The sequence below is a fragment of the Haliaeetus albicilla genome, chromosome Z, assembly GCF_947461875.1.
Source record: "Haliaeetus albicilla chromosome Z, bHalAlb1.1, whole genome shotgun sequence".
In the NCBI taxonomy this organism is placed as follows: domain Eukaryota; kingdom Metazoa; phylum Chordata; class Aves; order Accipitriformes; family Accipitridae; genus Haliaeetus; species Haliaeetus albicilla.
In genome coordinates, this window is record NC_091516.1 from 23,777,353 (window position 1) to 23,800,916 (window position 23,564).

At 35.3% G+C, this 23,564-nt stretch overlaps 1 protein-coding gene across 6 annotated transcripts in view; it reads left to right on the forward strand.

Moving 5' to 3' along the window:
- Positions 1–23,564, forward strand: part of CNTLN (centlein) — a 199,991-nt gene that overhangs the window by 85,818 nt on the left and 90,609 nt on the right. For 5 of the 6 annotated variants that reach the window (XM_069776754.1, XM_069776753.1, XM_069776759.1 and 2 more), the window contains 4 exons: positions 4,404–4,574; positions 10,793–10,918; positions 15,467–15,588; positions 18,416–18,541. In XM_069776754.1, coding sequence (XP_069632855.1) covers positions 4,404–4,574; positions 10,793–10,918; positions 15,467–15,588; positions 18,416–18,541 — 545 coding nt within the window. The remainder of the gene's footprint in view (positions 1–4,403; positions 4,575–10,792; positions 10,919–15,466; positions 15,589–18,415; positions 18,542–23,564) is intronic. The other variant, XM_069776756.1, reaches the window with a different exon arrangement.

The following is a 23,564-nucleotide window of genomic DNA, read 5'->3' on the forward strand; positions in this document are numbered from 1 at the left end:
GCTTTGTGGTGAAGATGGTGCTTATGCTTCATCTTGATTAGAGCATCCAGAAAACATCAGCTGTATCGTACTTTGAAAAGACATGGAAGCATAACAGGAGTGAGAGATCTGCTTGGTAGAAATACTTTCTTGATTGTATTTGTTGTTTAAAACAAATAAGTCTCTGACATTAATTTGGAATATATGTTTTGCACGTTAAATTAAGTTTCAGCATGAAAAAACTATGTATCTGTTGTGATAAAATAGCATATGATATAAACTGATTTTACTAAGTGGAAGAAGAAACCATTATTCTATTAAGCTAGACTTTGTAATGCAGGTAGAATTTAATCTAAGATGCTTAAACCTGAGAGAAAGCCTTCATTTGCTGCACTCAACATGTAGATGGATAGGCTGTGAAGAGGGTCAACGTTATGTGTACACTGAAATGATCATCTCGTGGAAATTTTAGTTTTAGACATTGGATTCAGGATAGACTTTAGGAAGTGAACCTTCATGGAACTCTTTCTTGAGGTGAGTTGGTATTTCAGTTCATAAGATCAAAGATCTACAATGATAATTCTGAGACAGAAGCTGTGGAAGAACCTGGTGCTGCCTTTTAGCATGTAACTAGTTTTTGTTTTTCTGGATTGCAGATTTCTGTTCCTTGCTGTGAAACTGGACTACATTCTTTGGATGTTGAATGCTTTCTGCAGTCTTGAAACAACACTGTGCTTATTTTCTGATAACGTTAGGATTTTTAAATCAGAGCTCCATTATAGTCCAAATTATTTGCCATTTTGGCCTTACTAATTGTAGTGTTTCCCTCAGTTCTTAGATTAAAAATAAGACTTCACATGTAAAGCTAGAAAGTGAAAAGCCAAGGAAAGGTCACATTTCTTTCCAAGGACCTGACGAAACTGCACTTCTTTCTTCATTCATAAATCTTGGAACTCTGGGTCATTCGTAGAGTCATATTTTATACAGAAGGTATTGAGGTTCTCATAATAGCCCAATCTTTTCACTAAATAATTTGGTTTTGGTGATTTCTTTGCTCTTAACCAAGGATAACTGGAACATAGAAGTGTAGTAATATAAAGTTAAATAGACATGAATCTGAAACAAAAGACTAGAGAGAGAAATTTCATCTAGCTTTCTGTCTTTAGAAGATCTCTTTTCACATCTTAAAAATTCATGTTTACAAATTCTCCTGATATTTAGGTAAACAAAGTCTTCTAGGCTAGGAAATGTAAAATAATATTTATCAAGTAGTGAAGGATGTGTTAGATTTAACAGAACATGATACCCAGCTCTTCTTCAACGGGATTCCATTGATAAGGAAAACCTTAATTTTTAAATGGATCTCTTCAGGTTACATCTACGTTCTTAGAATTCCTGAAACTGAAGAAACTTCATATGCATGATTTAAAAATTGAGCAGGTTTTGACAATATCGTAGATGCAAATTATATAGCAAGGTCTGTATTAGTAACAGTGATCTGCTGAATGGTTTTAGGAATTTTGGAGGTATAAGTTAAGATGAAAGACTGGTTTTGTTGTGTTTAGTTTTCAAAAAAACTATGTGTGTGTATGCATATGCACAAAGACTGTTGTAAGAGTTTTATTAGAAACTGTGCCCTTACAGTACTTTAATATGAGGTAAGTATCATTGCATGGTAATTTCTAGTGGTCTCTTTTGGGAGAAGAAGAGAGTAGGGGAAAAAGAAAACAACAAACAAAGAAAGAACACTGTTCATATAAAAGTCCTATTAAAGTCAGTAGCAGAATTTCATTGACATAGAGAAGCAAGGATTTGATATATTCCGTGACTCTTAAATGGTTTACATTTCAAAACGCTCTGCATTTCATTTTTGAAAGAAGAAATTAAAAAGTAGTGATACAGTAAGAAGTTAATCATTAGCTAAATTTATGTAATTCTCATGGTTTAAAAGTGAGCAACATTTAACAGTTGTAGACTTCTTAAAGTAACAGTAATATAAATTAAAATGATTATAACAGATTGAAGCTGCTGATTCTTTTTAGTTACTAATGTAATTGTACAACTTATGTTACACATAGAAGTCTTTTACATGTAGCTGAGCAATGAATAATATGGAACAAGTTGGTAGTTGTATTTCTCTTAATAAGAAAAAATAAAGTTCAAGTAAAAAAGAATTAATTATATAACTTAAGTATAACTACATTTCCTTTATATTTTGGCACTATTTCTGTCTTTTCTGTCTTCTAGGTCTTGTTGGATTTTTTTTTTTTCCTTTTTATAATAAAATAGTGCTAAGATTTTGGTGAAATGAACAAAAAGCCCAGTTTTCTTTTAAATGTTCTTTTCAATGCGTGGCTTGTCTACTTCTCATGTTTTTATTTTCCTTTTTTTCCCTCTGTGTAGAGTTTTCTTTTAGTTATAAACTGGCCTTTTGCTGATCATAGGTGGAAATGACATCTGTTTGTAACTACACGTGACCTAAATTATGCAAAATGAGCAACAGAAATTATTTAAGGAACAGTCAGCAAAAGCATGGGCAAGTTTATTCTCTGACAACATTCCTGTGCTTGTTTGCTGTATGAGGAGTTACGCTTTTTCTGAAATAAATGTTTGGTATTTCTAACTTGGGATTTTTTTGTAGGAAGTGTGAGTTTATAGTACACTTTTATGAAAATCTTCTTGTTCTTCATATAAAGAAATAAAATGGTAAGGCCCATTAATCTGTTTCTGTCAAATACTAAGCTTACTAGGGTGTCTGCTTGCTTGATTTTAATCAACTTTGGACCATCCCATTTCTTGATTGGCATGAATTTAGAGAAGTTCGGGGTTGCTTAACCTTTTTTACACTGCCTTTTCTGATTTTTGCCAGTGTACCCGATTTGTTTAACTTGGGGCATATCAGTAAGTGAAATAGCAGGAACAAGTGATAATTGTACCAGGTTCGTTCTTCTCTATTGAATGAGTATTTGTGTTAAGAGTATGCTCAAACAGTTGCAATGAAGTCAGGTTGTCAGAACTTTGCTAAGTAGGGAAAGTATGTGTAAAATAAAACTTCTAGTTAGTCTTGAGAAAGTTGTCTTCTGGATCAAGCTTTGTTGATTGAAGACTTTACTGTTTCCTAGATGCTTGTCATTGCTGTCACAACACTGCTGGCAATAGGGCTTTCATGACTTTGCCCTAATCAGTGGAACACAAGGTCAGCTGTGTCAGCTCAAGCCACTTATATTGACTTTTTAAACTAACCTGCCCTTTTATTTATGCAATCGATTAGGGAGGGAGTTTGTGCCATCCCTTCCTTCGGCAATAGTGTTGGGGTGCTAACCTCCAGCTGTCTGGATGCGTTGACCATCTGGGAATTATATTATCTTCATCTGGCACAGTTGTTCAAGATGTATGTCTGTCCCCAGCCTTAAAGCACTGCAGAGGATGTTTGAGCTGAAGCATTTCACTTTGTGATTGCCATAGACTGCCACAACAGGCAAATTGCAGTTGCTTATGCTAAGGTAATGATGTTTTGCCTTGTGGTTGTAACGCAGTGTGGTATGATCACAGGCAGTTAATGAAAACTGAACTGACAAAGAGTAATTTATCAAGCCATGGTAACTTGACCGCTCTTGGTCATATGTAGACACATGAGTCTGCTGTTGGACGTTGGGAATGTGACTTAAAGATAGCTGGTACCAACAAAAAGTTGTTTGGTCTGAACAGGTTTTGTAACAGGGCCAAGGTGAGCAGCGTGCGGCAGTGTTGTATTGTGAACGGATTGATAGCTCGGAAAGGTCCTGGAATTCAATGGCTTTGTGAAATTACATATCTGCCTTAAGTAATATTGTGATCTAGAATTACCGTCTATTTTTAATATAAGTCATCAGTTTGACCACAACATTCGTGCTGTCTTGAGTTTATGGACATAGTAGATACAAGCTGTAGATTTACATTAAAGAGGTATTTTTTTTTTGAGGCAGTTTTTAACTAAGAATATCTTTACTGACAGAATATACAGTTAAGGTGGGTTTTTTTCCCATGTTTGATAGGCCAGTGATACTTGCCAACTTGAAATTTCACCAGAAACAAGTCTAAGAGGTAAAATATTTTGTCAAGAAATTTTGACAGCATGTTAGATACGAAATACCATAGTAGAATAAGTTGCTGCAGAACAAACATCTGTATAAAACAAGCATTGTTAAGACTGTAAATTTGGATTTGGAAAATAGGTGGTGGTGTGAAAATGTTAGTTAACACTTTGGGGTCTGGTTTTGATTATGGATTCACAAGTCATTTACAAAAGCAGAATTATTTACAGCTCTCACACTTCCCTGTAATATTGGTGATGTTGTGTTTCTCTAGGCAGTTTTATGTAAATGATTTGTTATGCTTCTGATTTTTTGTTACTAACGTAATATACCTGTACTATCATTTTCTAGGTATTCCAACAGCCATCTTTAAGTGAGTTAGAGTGTCTTATTACAATGCAAAAATCTGAAATCGAGCTTTTACAGGAAAAATTGAAAAAAGCAAGTCTTAACATAGAGCATAATTTGTATGCTACAGATACCCTGGAAAGCAGCAATATAAGGACAGGAAGAAAGCATGAGGTAGGATAGTTTTATTGTCTTGTGTATTTGTGTCTAAGTCAGGCTGCTAAAGCCAAGCATTTTTGCTCAAGGGTCCAGATAATAATTTTAATATCTGTTGATGCTGCTTATAATTCTGGAAGCTTGTTTGAATGGTTCTTGTGTTATCTGCCAAAGACTTGTTAAGATAGCTGTTGGGAGTAGAAGGTTTTACCTTATTAAATAATGAATAAGGGATTCTTAATTAAATGAAATATTTGAAGGATAAATTCTTTGTAGGTTCATTAAAATAAACATTTATCAAGTATTTTGTGGTGTTTATCAGAATAACCGTATTTCCCTGGAAGGAAAATGAGAGAAATAGAAATGTTTATTACAATGAATTTATAAATGAAAAAGATTGTTTTTTTCAAATTCTTAATTATTGAAGTATGATGTAATATTTTTTCTATGAAGAATGACAACAATGTCCTTCTGAAGTTTGTACTTTCAACTTTTTATTACTCTGTATAGTGCTAGACTGCCTTTTTCAGGATGACTTGCTGTTCAATTTAGGCACCAGGTAACAGTAACATCTATAAACTATAGCGAATGAAATAGATCTGTAAATAATTTTATGGCTTAAATTGATTTATTAAATTAACCAAAGTTACAAAGTTTTTCACTGTGTTCAGCCTCTTCCTCATCTAATTTTTTTTCTTTTTATTATGATTGTATAGAATATGGGAAACTTGGAAGAGATTTCTGTAGCAAGGAAGCAAATAATAACATGCTTCTGTGTGGTATAGTCTACAAGGGTCAACCATCATGTTTTGCTTCCTTAGGAATGTCCTGGTTTTCCCACATTTGGTATCTCATAACATTTCCATTGAAAACTGTATGGCTTGTTCTTGCTCAATACCCTGCACTGTATGCTAATTTCAGGAAAAGGCATATTTTAGAACATTTGTTTAGGAGCATGCGGTGGTGCCTCTGTGAAAATGTGTTCAAGAAAGGACAAAATGTTGCACAGGCAGTGTAGAGTGAAGAATAGAAGGTGAGAAATATCCCTGCAAACACCAAGGTCAGAGAAGGAGAAGAGGGAGAAAGTGCTCCAAGTGCCAGAGCAGGTATTTCCCTGCAGCCCACGGAGAGGACCACCATGGAGTGGATGCCCACACTACAGCTTGTGGAAGAGCCCACACCAGAGCAGACATATTCACTCATGGAAACCGCAGTGTGCAGAGAGGAGTCCATGCTGGAATAGGTTCTTCTGACAGGAACTGTGACCCATGGAGGACCCACTCTGGAGCAGGTTTATCCTGAAGAACTCCAGCCTGTGGAAGGGCCCCATGCTGGAGCTGGGGAAAAGTGTGAGGAAGAAAGAGTGGCCAAGAGGAGCTGTTATGGACTGACTGCAATCCCCACTCCCCACTGCTCAGCAGGAGGTAGAGGAGTCAGGAGTGAAGGAGAGAAGTTGAGCCTGGGAAGTAGGGTGGGGAAGAAGGTGTTGGTTTAATATTCTGTTTATTTCTTACTACCCAAATCTATTTTAAGTGGCAGTAACTTAAATTAATATTCCCCAAGTTGAATCCTCCCATGATGGTGAGTGGTAAGCAATCTCCATTTCTTTGTCTCAACCCACGAGCTTTTTCATCCTATTTTCTCGCCCTGTCCTGGTGAGGAAAGAGAATAAGCGAGCAGTCAGGTAGGTATTTGACCCTTTGCCAAGGTTAACGCACAACAACGTCACTTCTTGTTTCCTCAAAATAATGTAAATGAGAGTACTGTGTTTGCCATGAACTGATCACTGTGTCGGGAATAAAGCAATTACTCTCCCTTGAGTAATACTAAATATAAACTTTAAAATCCTATTGTAGAGAATCTTTTTGTGTTTTGAGATGTAGATCCTAGTCATGCTCTTTCAATACTCAGGGTTGTTTGATAATGTGCACTTCTTCACATGTGCACGTGGTCTCTAAAACTTTTGGGAACTAAATTGACAGGCTACAAGTCCTTTGTATTTAGGCAAGACAGTAAGGAAAATTGTAGAAACATTCTGGCTTTCGGATCACAAAATATATATATAAAACAGAAAATGTAGTACTGCTGTCTTTACTGATTTTCCCTTGCAATGAATTATCTTCCCATTACCTTGTTTTTCAGTCTTCTATGACAGAAGTATTCATGACAGAAGTTATTAGCGCATGATTTGACAGGAAGAATATGTTGGCTATATAGTTCTTGTTTTACAATGGTGATCCTTTTGGCTTCACAAAGACTCTGTCGTTTTAACCCTTCATCCCCCCTTTATGTGTGCAGGATACAAAGAACAAATAAGCGTGGAATCACTTCTGATCAGAATGACATTGCTTTGATTACTTTCTGCTCTGAAAAGCCAAAGATTTTGAAAGAAGAAATAATTGGAAAGATGTTAAAAAGAAGGGCCTGGCACAAACCAGAAACTCGCCACTAGTGTGATAAATTGGGGTGTGTGGCCATATGACTGCATGCTTCTACCTATGTTTGGTTCTGCAGAATGCAATGACATACATACATCTATAGGCTAGTGGTGTTTTTTGTGAATTGCAAAAATTCAAATCCCTTGCCTACAGTCATACAGAGTAATAGAAACAACTTACTCTGCGAGGCAGATGATATGGTGGTTAAAAGCTTTGTTAAATGTGCATGTGTGGTGTCATTTTTCCTGATATTGTTAAGTGTGTACTTAGAGGCAAGGGTAACCCTTATAGTCTAGTCTCTGTGAAAGGTGGTACAGCCGAGTGCCATTTTGTATGAAGACTTAAGAGTCAGTTGCTCGGTCTTCCTAGTTCTCTTTTTGGAGCTTAAACTTTGTAACTTTGTGAGCTATGCATGATTTCTGTTACCTAATTAAACTGCCATCCATATGTCTGCTGGCTGGTTCAGTAACACAGACCTTGTTTTTTTATAGCTAAGCTTTCCCATTGTATGATGCATGGGAATTATAATTGCCTTTTATTGGTATACATTCCATAGCATTCTTGGAAGTCTATAATGTCAAGATATTAAAAGGCATGAGTTAACTTGCAGTTTCTGTTGAAACATAGTGAATCAAGAATTTGCCATTTTTCCTCTCCAAAAAACCCCACTTGTATCTCGTCAGCCTCTGGTTCAGCTTCAACAATGTTTCTGTTTCTTCAGCTGATAAAAAAACATCAATATTTCTGCCCACTGTCTTCAGTGCTGTATCCTGGAAGACATTGATCTGAGGTGTGTGTGTGGAAGAGCTCTCTGAAAGATTTCAGTAAGAGTTCCAGCTTCCCTTGTGGCTTTTTTTTTTTTTTTCTTCCTTCTTTTGGGACTCCATCCAACACAAAACCTGTTGAATTCAAGAACATGACTATTTCCAGTTTTGTCCAACACAAAACCTGTTGAATTCAAGAACATGACTATTTCCAGTTTTGTCCCATGGTGTCTTTCACTGTGCAGACGGGTATCAGAAGGCTGTTTAGAAAGAGGCATCTTTTCTTTTTCTGCTTACTGTACCTCCATTAACAGTTAATGTGTGTCGCATCCACTTACCAGCTATTTTTCGCATAAAATCTTCTGTCACAAAGTTTCATATCTATTAATATTACAAAGCCTGTTTATTTCTGGTTTTCTGCTATTTGGCTTAGTCTTTGATAAACATGTTTTAGGATCATTTGATGAAAAATCTTTTCTTACCCTTTAATGACCTGGATTAGCATTCTTTGCTCATAAAACCGGACTTTTTCTTTACGCCTAAACATTTAGGAGATGTTTAAAACATTACAATTTGTATATGAATTTAATACAGGTATGTCTAAATTTACTGTAGAATATGAGGACTGAATTAAAAATTAGATGCTTAAACCTGGCAGCAGCAGCAAAGTTTGCAGTTGTGAGAAGGGTATTACAGATGCCATCTTCCAAATTGAGTTTTGCAGTGGCCCCAGGCAATCAAATTACAGTGTATTTTACTACACAGTCTCTTCTGTCTTGGTAGGAAAATCAAACTGCCTTCTTAGCAAAGATTGCCTTCAAACTACTTAAGTGTAGCTGTAAAACCCAGATCCAGCTTCTTCTATCCACAGACCTCTAGTCTGCTCACTAAACAGGTAAAAATGTATTCAAACAATAGAATGTTTCTTAATACCCATCACCAATCCCACATGTTCTCACAGGGAATTATTTCCATGTCCACGAATAGTTAGAATTCTCTTTCTCATTTTTTTCCATGCCTTGGCCCTGTAAAAAAGATTCACAGCGCAATCCCAGGTAGCTATATATAAAGTCTGTGTGTGTGTGTGTGTGTGTGCGCGTGTATATATCTATGTATATAAAAAGAAAAACTGTTGTGTATTAATTGTATCTGATCACCTTTGATTAAAGCAGCAAGACTGAAATTTTACGTTGTTCTGCTTTTTCTTCTCTTTTCTCCATTCCTCCGTAGACTCTCTCTACCTAATTAGTCTTAGCAGTCTGGTGCTGGTTGGTCCACTTCTTTTCCTTTGTTGTCCTTCTCTTTGGCAACAAATGCAGTACTTTGAGCTTTTATTCCTGATTTTAGAGAAATTATGTATTTTCCAAGTCTTCTGTATACAAACATAAAGTTTAACTAGGAAACATTTCTTGAAAAATATTGCATTCTTGATTTTTATGAAAAATCAGTATGGGTATGCAATAATTAGGAAATGTGGAATATAGGAATTTTATCTGAATCTTGGTTTTATTCAAGAAATCTGGGGTTTTGAAGATGAGTATATTTTTTGATATGTTGGTCTTCAAATGTTCTGCTTCAGACACCTGAAAGGGATCAATTTCGTTTTGTGCAGTGTTAACATCTTTACTGATTAATATCAGCATCTATTAACTGAAGTAAACTTTTGGATCTCTCTACCAGAATTATTAGAAAAAAACATAAACCAGTAATTTTACTATTTCAAAGAGATCTACTCTTAGTCAGTACAATGCTATACTGACAATATAAACACATAAATTTGGAAATATTGTTTTAAATGTTCATTAAAACTTTCTTCTAGTTTTATCTGTTATATAAGGGAACTGGCAGGAATATACAAAATACGTCCATTTGACATTCATATTTTAAATGTACTAAAATTCGTTCCAGATGTTAGGGTTTGGGTTTTCTTTTTGTTTCGGTTTGGGGTTTTTTTCCATCTCATTCAGGCACATTTCAGAATCAAAAGAAACCGTACATGAAATTACAGAAAAAACCTTGGCAATATTTAAATTCTTAAATGTGTGATATTGTTATTTTCTGATATTTCATGATTATTATTATTTTTTCTCTCCTTTTTGGAAACTCATACAATTTAGAAGTAAAGTGTGACATACAGTGTAAAAGTGTTGAAATATATAGTATTCAAGAAGACTTTATCCTAAATTTCTTTTGTTGTAAATCAGTTATTTTACAGTGGAAATGGCAGCATGCAATGACAATAATCACAAATAATTTTAAGTTTTTGTTTGACTTTATGTATTTACATAATAGCATTTTACCTTATTGATATTAAGTGTGTGTTAGTATTTCTCTGTCCTTAACCAAAGTTATTCAGAAAATCAGAAAGTCTAATTTGATGAGGTCTTTCTTTCTTTGCCATAAGGACATATGACATAGAATGAACAAGAAAGCTGCCCAGTTTAAGTGTTACTTTTGCATATTCTTTCTCCAGATTGCTATATGAAGCTGTACATAATATAAACACATATTCTTGTCTCTAGTTAGTCACATTATAGTTAATGACCATATGGTCATTATGGTATAAGATCTACTGTCTGTTGTATTTATATTCCTCAAGCATATTGTTCCTTCAACTTCACAGTGTGTTAAACTATTTCAAAGGGAAAAAATCCTTTCCCTCTTGTTTCTGGTTGTCCTATCAAGTGTAACCTTGGACCCTTATAGAGCAATTAGACCAGCCTCTATCCCCTCCTTTGTAATGAGGTTTCTTGCATTTCTGAGTCTATAACCCTTTAGTCTTCCCTAATGGGACATCATTATTCTGAAAGAAACAATGTAAATGTAAATGAATATTCTCATTAACGAGTCACAGAGAAACCTTTAGTGGTAGCGCTGTGGTAATTCTGCTTGTTATTTCTCTGGTATTCCATGCAGATTTTTTTTTTTTTATAATTCATTATTAGTATTCAAAATTACTTCTTCTTTAATTCTGCATGTCTTTCATAATCCGGTGTTCCAACTAGTTCAACCATGTCCTTGTTTTATTCTCCAGGAACCACCTGTGAAACGTTCAAGGTCTCTGTCCCCAAAGAGCTCTTTTAGAGAGTCAGAGGAGCTACGGAAGCTTAAAATAGCTGAAAGAAAGATTGAAAACTTGGAGAAGACACTACAACTAAAGGTGAACATTAAAAAAAAAAACAACAAACCAAAACCAACTCTCTGGCTATAAGCTTGCATAGATAAAGATATACCAAAATAAACAGACATTTTAAAAATGCAAAATGCACATATCGTTATGGACTGTAAGCGTGTTAGCATAAGAGAGCACTCTCCATTAGTTTGCCTTTTTCCTTTACTGCTAGAAATCTTGTGTTGGTAGTCCTGCAGTCCTGTGGAAGCCTAATTTGAGCTGTCGTCAAGAATACGTACTTGTTAAATACATTTTCAACATTTATCTGAGAATATATATTCTGAGAAATTAATGTATGCATAAAGAAATAAAATGAAGCAGAAAGTATAAAGAATTTTTTTAATTTTTTTTTTGTACAGTGAAGCCAGGTTTTTAAAATGCTGAAGTCAGTTGGAACAGATTTACCCCTTGTACTCTTGGAAGTTATGGCTCAGAAGTTGTTGTTCTAACAAATGCTGTAAAAAAACTCCAACAAACACCACCCGCCCCTCCCCTTCCCAACCCTTGGTAGAAAAGCTTAATTGAGCATGTACTACAATTTCCCATTTTGTCTCCGTTTTATAAATTTTTGTTCATCTAGTTTTTTTACTTCAGAAATAGTACCTTTTGAATGACCTATTTGTTTCAAATTGCAACTCAGAATGCAAAACCCAAACCCTGTTTTCTTAAACATTTACAATTCATCCAGTCTCCCCTCTCCCTGTGTACTTGAGAGAGTTTACTGTAGTGTTTTAACACACATAGAGTATATGACCAGGAAAGATGATTTACACTTCAAATTCAGTCGTACAGGCCGTCTTGCTCCTTGTTCCTGGGAGTCAGAAGATTGAGTTTGTTTTGTTTTTCTCTCTGTTGAGAATCTGAGGCAGCTCATCCTACCAGCTCTACCTGAGAACTGGCCTTTGGTAGGCCTCCTCTTAGTTGGCCTGCCAGATGCTCACTCATGCTACAGATTATTCTGGCACTTTGGACTACAGCTGTTCCGCCCTTGGCAGCAAAGCTCACACATCAGTGTGTATGGTTGCTGTCTTAAATAATAGAGTTCCACATTTCTTAGTGTTTTGTTCTGGAAAGATGAGTGAAGAGAAGCACTTAGATTTTCTAAGCAGATACAAGTCTGATGACCTCGTAACATAATTTTTACCGTTTGCCATACTGCCTTTGTCATTTCTTCCCTTTCATCTTAAAGCATAATTTAGGAATCTGTGCAGCTTTGTTATGTTGCAAGTATGGCATCTCAATTTATCACAGCTGTTAATCCATGAGGCCTTTAAGGGCTAAGTCTTCTATCTCCCTTTGAAACTGAATATATGAACCCCTTGCATTTTCTCTTGGAAACCTACTTGGCTTCTTTTGCAGAATGTTTTAACTGATTGAAAAGAAGCTGTAGAGGCCCAGGTATTAAACACTGTTGTGGCACTATGTTCAGAATTCAATGAGGCTGTTGCCAGCATGACAGTGCACTCGGCTGTCGTAACATTAACATCAGAATAATTCCATTGGTATTGTATGATTTCTTGATATTAACCTTCTCTCAGGCATTACTTCCAACAAAGAATAACGCATGAGATTAACATTTGCGAAACTGGCGCTTGCATTATTACCTGCTCAAGCAAAGTGTTGACTGTATGATTACTTGAAATATACTTGCTCAGAAAAAAAAGCTTGCTCTATCAATAAACATACTGATGATGCATATCCTGAAGATGAAATTGTGACTTTATCCATCAGTCCTTCTGAAAAATTTGTAACAATAAAAAAAAAAAGATGAACAGCTTTATTTACAGGGTTTTCAGAAACAGAAATATTTTATGGCCGTCAGTATTACAAAGGAACAGAAAAGGGCAAGGTCCCATTCATAGGATTTTTCCAGTTCTCCTCAGCTGACTCATTTCTGGCCAAGGAATTGGCTCTTACTGTCTTTATTGCTAATACAAATATGGTAATCATGTAAGTTCAGCATGTCCTTAGTTTTGGTACAGAATTGGCTTCATTTCTGCACTCCAGGACATACTAAAAAGCAATAGATTTACTTATTACTTTACAGTAATACCTGATTGCACCCTTGTTTAGGGAAGAGAGTGTCAGAGTAAATAAGAGTATTTCATGGATTCTGAATAACAAATTGTCAAGCTGTTACTTAGAATGGTCCAAAGCATGAGTACATCAGTCTACTGTTGGTCTTTAAGAAGTGGGTAGGAGTTTGGGTGCTGAGAGTTAGATATTGTTGTGAACCAAGAATATGTTCTCTTCTCCCATAATATGTTTCTAGAACTGTGATCTTTGCCGTAGCCTAAGAAGAGTAGTCAAAGAATTGAATCCGTATGGTTTTTAAATTCCCTTTTAGTTCAGTTTTTACTGTAACAGAAGTTATTACAGGTCAATTTCAACAAAATTTTGAAGTAGTGATTAGAATCTTCTGGCTTGTCTGAGCTGTCTGCAACTAACAAAATGACTTTTTTTCACAGGCAGTTGGGTTCTTCTTCTTGCAGATTGGACTTTGTCTTTTTGTCTTTTATTATGTCATGGGAAGTGCTATAGAATGACAGTGGAGAGCTGGAGAATAACCTGGAGATCCAGCACTGCTAGAGATGGCTGTTTTGTCCCATTTCCGTCAATATATAGAAAACTGTATACAAGACAGTTTAATTATTAAAAAATACAATGTAATTCAATCAGAGAGAGATAGAGCTAACATTGTGGAAATTACAGTGTAAATTTAAAATTCTGAAGTGCTTAAGAATTCAATAAAAGAGAATGATTAGGACGGTTAATTGTTAATTTCTATTTCTGGAAGGAACGAGCAACTGATAGGGGAAGGGAATAACTGTAATGGAATGGATAATGGAACAGGTAAGCAATAATGAAAAACCTAGATTCCTAAATAGAAAAGGCCAAATTCTACACTTGGTTGCATCTCTGAGGGGGCACTGACACTAATAAACTTCTGAAGTTTTATGTGGAAGACATTATTTTCCAGTACCTTGCCAGGCTTGATCAGATTTCACTAGCAATATCAAACAATTTCAGAACAATGATTTCATGAACTTCTCTTGAAAACACAGCATCTGTAATTGGATTCTTGTAAAAATTTCCTGTTGTAATGTCAAGCAAACCTTGGTAATAGTCTCTGTGTCCTTCGTCATAAATTTATCCTGCTATTTGTGCAATTGTTTTTAATATCATTGTAGTATTTATACGAGCCACTTAAAACCAGTCAAAAGTACTTTTTAAGCAATTTAAATTTATAAATGTTTCTGCTTTAGAGGTTGTTTCAGAACAAAAAATCTACCACCACTTTGGGAAAATATTTAATGGTAAGGTCACTTTGGTACCTGCTTCTGTACCTAAATCTGCTTTTTGTTTTACTTGAGTCACTTCCAGGAACTTCTGGAATTTTATATATAGTAGCATCTGAAATTTTAGCTGGTATTTTTCAGCTTTGTTTATGCTTCATGAAAGCTGGGCTATATTTTAGAGGCCAAGCTTAGTCTAGGTACTTTGTAGTTAGCACTACTGTAGAAACCTTTGCCATGTTTTTGTAGTGGGATTTAATTTTTGTTGCTTGCAGCTCTGACTATTGATGGATCTTATTTATTGACTAATGCTGAAAAGCCCTCCTTGCATATAAGAAGTAAATACATGCAAATAAATTATTGTGATTTACCTAGAGATTAAAGAACATGTTCTGTAGTTGCTCTATAAGCAGAGCTCCCATTGAACTAGAAATGAAGCACTGAGTGTAAATTTTACTACAGGATAATGTCTGCTGAATTCTTTACTGCTGTACGCCAGAATTTGACTTGCTTTATACTGTGGAATGTCCTCTTCTTAATGTTCACTTTTTTCAGAGCACAGTATTGTCACTTAGGAAAATCTCTTTTGTTATTCTGTAATTTAAATCAGGGTATATCTTAATTTTCATTCTGTAAAAAGAGAGTACATTTTTTCCATATGGTTTTGATTGTATAAAAGCTATTGCAAAATTTGTTTTTATATCTGGTTTGTTACATAACTAAAGGACAAAGTCTGGGTGTTGCAGGTTTATATATATTTACAGAAATAAATTAATATATGAGGAAATCTTGAAGCCATTTAAATTTAGGGTTTTTTTGATGTGGACTTCAGTGTGGCCAGTGTTTCCCTCAAAAATACATAGATTAATTTTCCATGGGAAAAAAAAAAAAAAGAAAAAAGTATTTTGGAGGAAAAGACACTGCCAACAGTCCTTTTTCAGTCTATGTATTTTTTGATGTATTAGGCCAGTGCATTCACAAGATGAAAACTGACATTTTGATAGTAAATTTTTTAAAACTTCTCAGCAACATGAAAAAAATATTTAAGTAAATTTTGCCAAATGAGCAAAATTTGCCAAAGTAGCAAGAAGAAAAAATTGACCTGGGGGATTATGATTCCTGATCTTTCTCTTTAGATTTCTGAGGCTTTTGATAGTTAAACAGAACTTTTGTTTCATATGATCCATGTGATCTCTTGCATATTGCCCAACTCTAATTTTGTTTTTCTGGTGCTATACAGACTCAAGAAACTGATGAGCTAAGAGCAGCCCATGAACAACGCGAAGAGAGGCTGCAGATGTTACAGACCAACTACAGAGCACTAAAAGAGCAATTAAAGCAGTGGGAAGAGGGTGATAGCAGGTAAGTTACATAGCTCATTAAAATCATTTCCCTTACACAAGAAATCTGAGCAGAAGTATTATATAGGTATTCAAAAGAGAATTTGATTTGAAGGAAGAAGCTACTATGTGTTGATCAAGACTTTATCCTTTATTAAAGCAGAATATATGGCATACCCCTATATGAGAGAAATTACAGTTGAAACCAAGAGTAAAATGTATTGAGCTGACACCTTGACTTATTTTATTTAGGATCTCACTGTAAGCCTGAGTACTGGACAAAGATCTGCTAGGGCTGCTTATTTATGCTTGTTTAATTCCCCAGTCGATTAATTTGTTGACTGTGTATGTTTTTAATTTTCTGTAATAGAACAATTGCTCCTTATGTTTCAAATAGTTTTAAAAAATAATTCTATTCATTAAAAATATAGAAGTAACAGCTTCTCTAACATTTAGTGATCCAAACATTAACTGAAGCTAATCCTAAAATCCCCTTCTTAATAGGGAAAAAAAGAGTATGTGCATGAAAAGCAGGGTGTTTTCGTCTGTTAAATGACTACAAAATCAATTATTTCTGACCATTCTACAAAAATATTGCAGTAACATATCGTTATTAATGGAAAGAAAAGTCTACCACATCAAAATTTAAATAGTAAATATTCTCTATATCATCCTCCCTTAAATTCTATACAGAACAGTGAAAATTTTATGCAGAGATTCTTTTTTTTAAGTCCTTAGCAGAGAGAATTTTTGGTAAACAGACACATTTGTAGGTATGAAGACATTTCTTATCATTGCAGTTATTAGACACGGCCGAGGTACAGTTTTTCAGGCCCTGTTTCAAGAAAGTAATTTGAGCAGGTCCTTACATCCTAGCGGCTTTAGTAGGACTTCAGCATGCACCTACAGTTTACTAAAAACATATGTGTTTTACTAAAAATAATTCATTTTGTAATTAGAGTAATATTGACTAATCTTGACACAAACTTTGTAATTCTCTCTAACTGAAAAGAGAGTCACAGAAATTGCTGCAAAACTGGTAGCTGTTCAGAGAGTCTAGGGTAACATAAAATGTCCTATTGTGAATGATAAACTGTCCCTCATATATAAGTAATGCTTTGGCCTATCTAAGTAGATTTGCATTGCTTTGTAATACTATGGTATTTACTTAAGAATAGTTTGTCTTTTAAAAAGAAAAAAAAAGTGTGGATGAAAATAATGGTAGGGTACAAATCTGCTACAGGCACTGGTAGCACAGGAAGATTTTTTGAAGTATCAAAGCATAAATAACAAATAGATTTGTTTAAATAAGAATGAAAAGGTTTTGTTTCTTTGTGAAAAACATGGATGATTTTATCTTCTAGGTCACTGTTTTAAATTCAGTGCAAGCTGGAAATTGCTGAAACCTACTGAATGATAGTTACTTTATGCAATGAAATTATTTAATTCTGTGTCTAAAGCTAAGTAGGCATTCAAGGTCCACCAAGAGGACAAGGCTCAAAAGATACAAAAATTCATCCTAGATAAAGACAGTGAAATCAAACTTGATACACAGTGAAGCACTGAGTGTTCCGGTTCCAATAGTTCAAAAAAAGGAAGAAAAGGAAAGGGAAAGAGAGACAAAAGCAAATTCTGTTACTGTTTAAAATAAATGTGACCAGCTTCTGTCCTGACAGGAATGTATTTAGCAAAAGTAGATAGTGGGGAAGGTGTAATACTAAATCTTTATTAGTTCATCTGATTTTTTCATCTATAATTAAGATGAGCTGAAAATTACAGGGTTTTGATAATTTTTGTCATCAGAACAGAACTGTATGAACCCACCATACTAAAAGAGGTTTGTTTTTCTTTTTTAATATGCTTAAACAAAGGACAGCCAAGACACAAATAAAAACAGTCTGTAAATGGTTATGCCTTACACTGTTACTTTGGTATCTCAAAAAGCTTTGTATCTCTGGTGTAATGTAAATAGTGCATTAAGAGCTCACTATCAGGTACTTATGTGGCACTTCTGATCCTCTGTAAGTGATGGAGGACTCCATTCTTTCTGATTCTTCATAGATTAGAATCTGTTATTGAGATGGCAGCTGATGGCACCTAATCCACCTGTCAGTGTACATACAACTTCCACTGACGTACGTGACTGCAAAGATGATAGGAGCCTTAAGAGGTTACCACATTCTCAGAGAGTTTATTTCTATGTCCAGTAGGAATTTAGATTGCAGAGAGTTTTAAATTCATTTTATAAAGGATCTTTTAATACAGTTTTTATCTTTGCATTATTAGAGTATATAAAAATACTGTAATGACAGAAAAATTGTGAAATATTTTTGTTTTCTTTTTCTGTGCTTCTAAATTCAATATGCTTTTTCCTGATGCATCATCTTATCCATAGCGAGCTTATTCTCTTATTAGACTGTAGCTCAACAGTGTGATTTAGAGTGGACATTAGTGTAACTTGCAGATTGGTTTGCAGGGGCATTAGGGGACCTGGTGGGTCTCCCATTTTTTTGCAAGGGATTGTGTGACTGTTTCACCCTCTGCTTTCTCATACCAGTATTGTAAGGAATGTTGACAGAATGAATGTGGGTGACACTGCTCTGCCACATGTCAGTTGAGAGCCTTGTTGCCATACTAGCACGATGCCTGTCTGCAACTAGGTAATTGAACTTTTCTATTACACAGCATTTAAGGTTTCATGCCTCACAGAATGCATATGTCATACAAGATTTGTATTCAGTAGATGCCGCAGTTTAAAATTTGTATTTTCTGAAAGCAAGGATACTTTTATTCATGTGGTCCTAAAACATGTAGAAATTTGAAAACAAGCTCTTTTTACTCATAAACAGGATTGAAAGCAGTAAAAGCAGATACCGGCATGCAGATACCCATCAGCTTTGTCAAGAGGATTCTGATGCTGTGTGGAATGAACTGGCTTTTTTCAAAAGGGAACACAAAAAGCTGTTGATTGAAAAGTGAGTTCGTTTCTTAAATGGTGTTTACATAAAGAAACATTCTGCTCTTTTTTTCTGAAGGTAGTGCTTTGCAGGCCACATAAGAGGAATTCCTTGCAAAATTCCAAGATAAAACCTTCTTCTGCCAAAAGCAGAAAAGGAAAACATCAGCTCTTTTTTTTTTTTTCTTTTTTTTTATCCCCTCCTCTTAAATCAGTGACAAGTTACAAGTTTGCTAGCACTAACAGAAACTGTATTCCATGATCTAGGGATTGTGTTAATTAATGTGGCTCTCATCTGTTGGAGGTGTCGCTCTTCATTAGCCTGTATTTTACACACTGCCGTGCTTCATTTTTGGAATGAGGTGGTGAGGGGATAACCTAGCCAGCCATCCTTGTTTGATCTCTGTGATACATACGCAATGCAGAATGCCTCAGCTCTCTTGGTTCCCTGCCCTGTCCTGCTAATCCCAGCTGAGCTCATTATGGTGTAGCCTTGCTGCTACTCCTGGAGCCAGAGCTGTCCAAGCTAATTACTGGTAGCAGCAGAGCTGCCTGTTAAGGGTCTGGTGTGGATCTGCTAACATGGTCCTTGGTAGTGACCTGCAAAAAGCACGAGGGAGTTGCTCTCTTTCTTGCTGTGCATAGCCTGTCCTTTGGGTTTAGTGCTGATCCCTTCACACAGCTCTTTTAGCTGTAGTAAGTGTAAAACTTGGTGAAGGAAACTCTTACTTTAGAAAACTTTGATCTCATAATTCATAGGCTATTATACTCAGCCAGGCAAAGTAAGAAAATGTCCTTTTATACTAGACGAAAGGAAGTTAGTATGATATAATTAGCCCTTTGCTGCTATTTAACACTTTCTGTAAGTTGATTTTTTTTTTATTGAAGAATCAAGACATCATAGAAACTTTTATTCAGACTTTGTTTTTGTCAGCATTAAAGAAAATGTGTTTTCCCAATGGATCACAGTGTAAACCGATTTTGTGGAGATACCATGAAGGCTGCTATCACAGAATTTCAACAGCAAATTGCTTTGTAGTATATAAGTCCTTGGGTTGTCCATAAGCTGCTTTAGCGTATTACATACAATACTGCCAGTAGCTGTGTTGCATGGGGTATTCCTATATCCGCCAGTTACAATTGTGTGCCTGTTCTTGTCACTTCATTGTCACACCTTTGTTTGCTGTTTTGAAACTATCACAACAAATTATCACATGTACTTCTTTTGTTTATTTTTATTTTTATGTAGGGAAGAGCACTTTCTTGCATACACGTAATTGCAGTTATAATTCTCCTTCCATCACTAATCAACACATGCACCATAGGCAACACTAACTCAGGAACAGTAACATAAGCCTCTCCTTTTCACACAAAGCCATGAAAGAGAGATTGCTTATGTATTGTGCACACCCTGAAGGTTGGTACAGTTGGACTGTTTTTCTAAAGCTCCTGTGCCAGTCACATTTATGGGAGCACTCTTATGCCTAATACATTGCAGATCAATGGCCTTGACTAGATTGTGGTCAAGTGGCATGAGCAAACAGTTGAGCTCTTAGAAATACAGATTTTTTAAGTCAGAATGAGTTCTTAAATTCTGCATAGTACTTGGTAAGAAGCCAGTGCACCATTGTGATCATTAAGGTGAACTCCTTGTCTGGGTTTAGGTGCTTTTTACTCCTTATGGGCAATGTAGCTTATTGGTAGTTGAAGTAAGGAAGGAATGAATACATAAATCCTGTGGTTTTTATATCTGCCTTCAACGTCTGTCTTTAAATAATGACTGTCTTTAACTGGTTGAAGCAAGTCGGCATTTCAAGATCTGAGCCCATTTTCTTAAGAAAGTCAATACTAAATTTGGTGTACTTTTTAGACCTGTGGATAGGTCTGCTTTATATTGCATGTATTCTTTCCTAAGCTGTGTGGGTAAAGGACGTGATCTACAGAGTTGTACCAATTAATTATGTGTGATTTTACAAGCAGTGTAAGTAAATCAGGTTAGCCCGTAGTTTTTGTGGATGCACTTAATTTGATAGATCCTACTGATTGTTAGCTTAAGTTGATATAGAACACGTGTAGGCCAAATCCAACTCAGCATTGCTTAAGGAAGAGTGTCAGTGTATGGATTTTATTTTGGTTTAAGTCTGTTTTAACTTCTGTCTCTGATTAGGTGAGAGAATTAATGTTAGGAAAACACGATTATTTGTTCTTGGTTGGTTGTTTTACCTGTAAGGAAGATTTTCCTATGCAAAATGTCTTTAACTTGCATGTACATTTCAGAGCATGTACATTGCTCTGAAAATAGATGGATAATAAATAAAGTATAGGGTAAAACCAAGGAAAGTCTATTGATGCATGTCCCAGGCTCCAAAATGCAGTCATTACCAGTATTGGCACACTGTAAATAATCTGCTTGAAAGTTAAGAAATCTGTTTTTAAGTCCAGAAAAAACTGGAGCTGCTTGGGAAGTCACTTATTCTGGTGGTGCCCAATTCCAAATCCTGTTGAAGTTGGTGGAAAGTCCTTGTGTCAGCCACTACTTTCTGTCAGGTCCTTTCTTTTGTAGTTTTCTTCTCATCACAGGTAGGGATTGCTTGGACTTTCATGTAAGCTATTAAACACTGTGCACCTTTCAACCTGGACACTAATACACAAACAAATACAGGGTTTAGGATGTAATTTTAAGCATGTCTTTTTTAAAATACAAAGTTTTCTGTTTTCCTGAAGTTCAGAATGCCTAATGTCAGAGTTATTTTTCTGAGAATGCTGATGCAGAATGTGTGGCATTGTTACTATTATTTTTTAACTTTTTGATTAGTGAAGAATAGTATGTGCATGTTGTATTACTTTGCAATTAATAATGAAATATGTTTCAGAGCCGTGGGCCATATCTACAATTAATGATGTATAAATTTGAGCCATTTGTGCATATAAAAGACAGTATCTCTATATTGCTACAATCCCATACTAGATTAGTAAAATATAATAAAATTTAATAATCAGTAATCTGTGATTACTCAGTCTGTGCTTAATGCTTTATGCATCTATTTCTCTTGATTTTCCCAACATTCCCCTGGAAGGAAGAGGGGTTTTTTGCTATTAATATAATTTATATTTGTACTAAGTGCATTAGAGAATAATTATTCTCTGACTTTATAGAAACCATTTTTGGTAATAGTTTTACCTGACTTCTTTATTAAGCCTCCTCCCCTACTATTTACTTCTTCACAAAAAATATCAGATTATATTCTACCATGTATATGATGTGGATTGAAAGCTGCATTTTTAATTTGAGTTATAAAATCTCATCTTTTAAATTCTTTATTATTAAAACAAAAAGGTCCAAAATTTAAGTTCACTTTGAGATATGAACCAGTAGCTAAGAAAACAGTTGCAACTCATTGTCTTAAGAAATCCTATGGCAGCTACCAACTAAACTCATGCCAAAATTGAAGAGTTACAAACAGGAGCACAAAGCGGTAGTTGAAATAAATTCCCTAAGTATTCTTTGAAGTGTTTATTAATGCTAATGGCCAAATGAAAACAATTCCACACCTTTGCTAGGATGTCCCATTTTGGTGTTCTCAATCTGGGTCATTTTCCCTATGAAGTATGCAATACCTGTGTTATGCTGCAGTGATTTCCTGTTAAGTACCATGTTATTGGAGGCTACAGAAGCAAGTATTGTATTGATGTTCATGTTCTATCTTAAGAAAAATATGCTATTTGTTCACTTTTTCTCCCCCTTAAGCAGACCGAAAAACATAGTAGAATTCAAACAGTAGTTAACACTTAGCTGAGGAAGAGAGTGACCCATGCTTGTATAAATACAATATTTTTATTTAAGCTGCATGAAACTGCTGAAAACTTGCAAGAGAAAGATCTAGTAACATAAAAGAATTGAAATGTCTTTTATTCAGCTGTGTGACCCTGGTGCTTTGAGATTCAGCATCTAGCAGCTGCATAGAACTGGAATATCTTCAATGAAAATAGGCATATCATTTTACAGATAGATATAGATACAAATTTTTATAGATACATATATAAACATACACACAGATATTTATAAATCTAGTATAGTTCTCAGTTTTAGATGGGTTATTTTTAATCTTGGCTATTAAGTGCTAAATGTTGTAACTTTCTGTAGAATTGTATTGACATATATGTCCTTTGACATTGTCTTCCCAAATTAGCTAGATTCATCTTTTTATCTATATTATTTGGATTTTGCTGAAATTCAGGATAAGTTAGTATGTAGCATGTCCAATTGAACTGCTACTTGATTGCAAGCTAGCTAATTGAAACTACTTTGGCATTTTGTATTAAATTCTTGTCTGCTGAAATATAGGAGCACCCTGTCCCTTTGGCCTTTATGTACAGACTTGGAAAGGTATATTTGACTGTGTATAAACTATTGTGGAAGCTTTACAATTTTACATCTTTTGTTCTGGATTACTTTGTAGGAGATCTTGTAACTGAAAAAAGCAAGACTGAATTATTAGACCTAGTACATTCTTCAGCGTAAGACATTATAACATAAGTCATTATCTTCACAGCTAACTGGAAATTGATTGTCTGTATGGTGTGGTCATATGCAGCTAGTGATAAGGAGGAAATGTGTATAAAGTGAAAGAGATAGCCATATCATTCAAAGAACCGTTGGTAGTCATTCTTTCCTCTGAGTGCCTGAGTAGTTGTGCATGTCCTCCCATGTAGGAAATGTGCTCTGGATCTTTGAAGCATGTGGAGTTACTGTAAGCTTGGTAGCATCCTTACTCGGCTATAGCAGCTACTTAATAAAGGTTTTTTATTAGCTTTGCTTTTTTAGGAAAACAAGACCTCATGATTTCTTCTTTCCTTATTGTTTGTAGAGTCAAAGCAACTGTTCTATACCCTGTCCACTGGTATCTCACCAGCCAGTTCACAGGAGCCTGACTGGGGACCAGCAGCAGCATGTGATGCCTCTTGCCATTTCTAGCTATCAGAATGGGTATGGTGGAGGAAAGCTAAATTTACCGTTCTGGAATGGTGGCAGTAAGAGACAC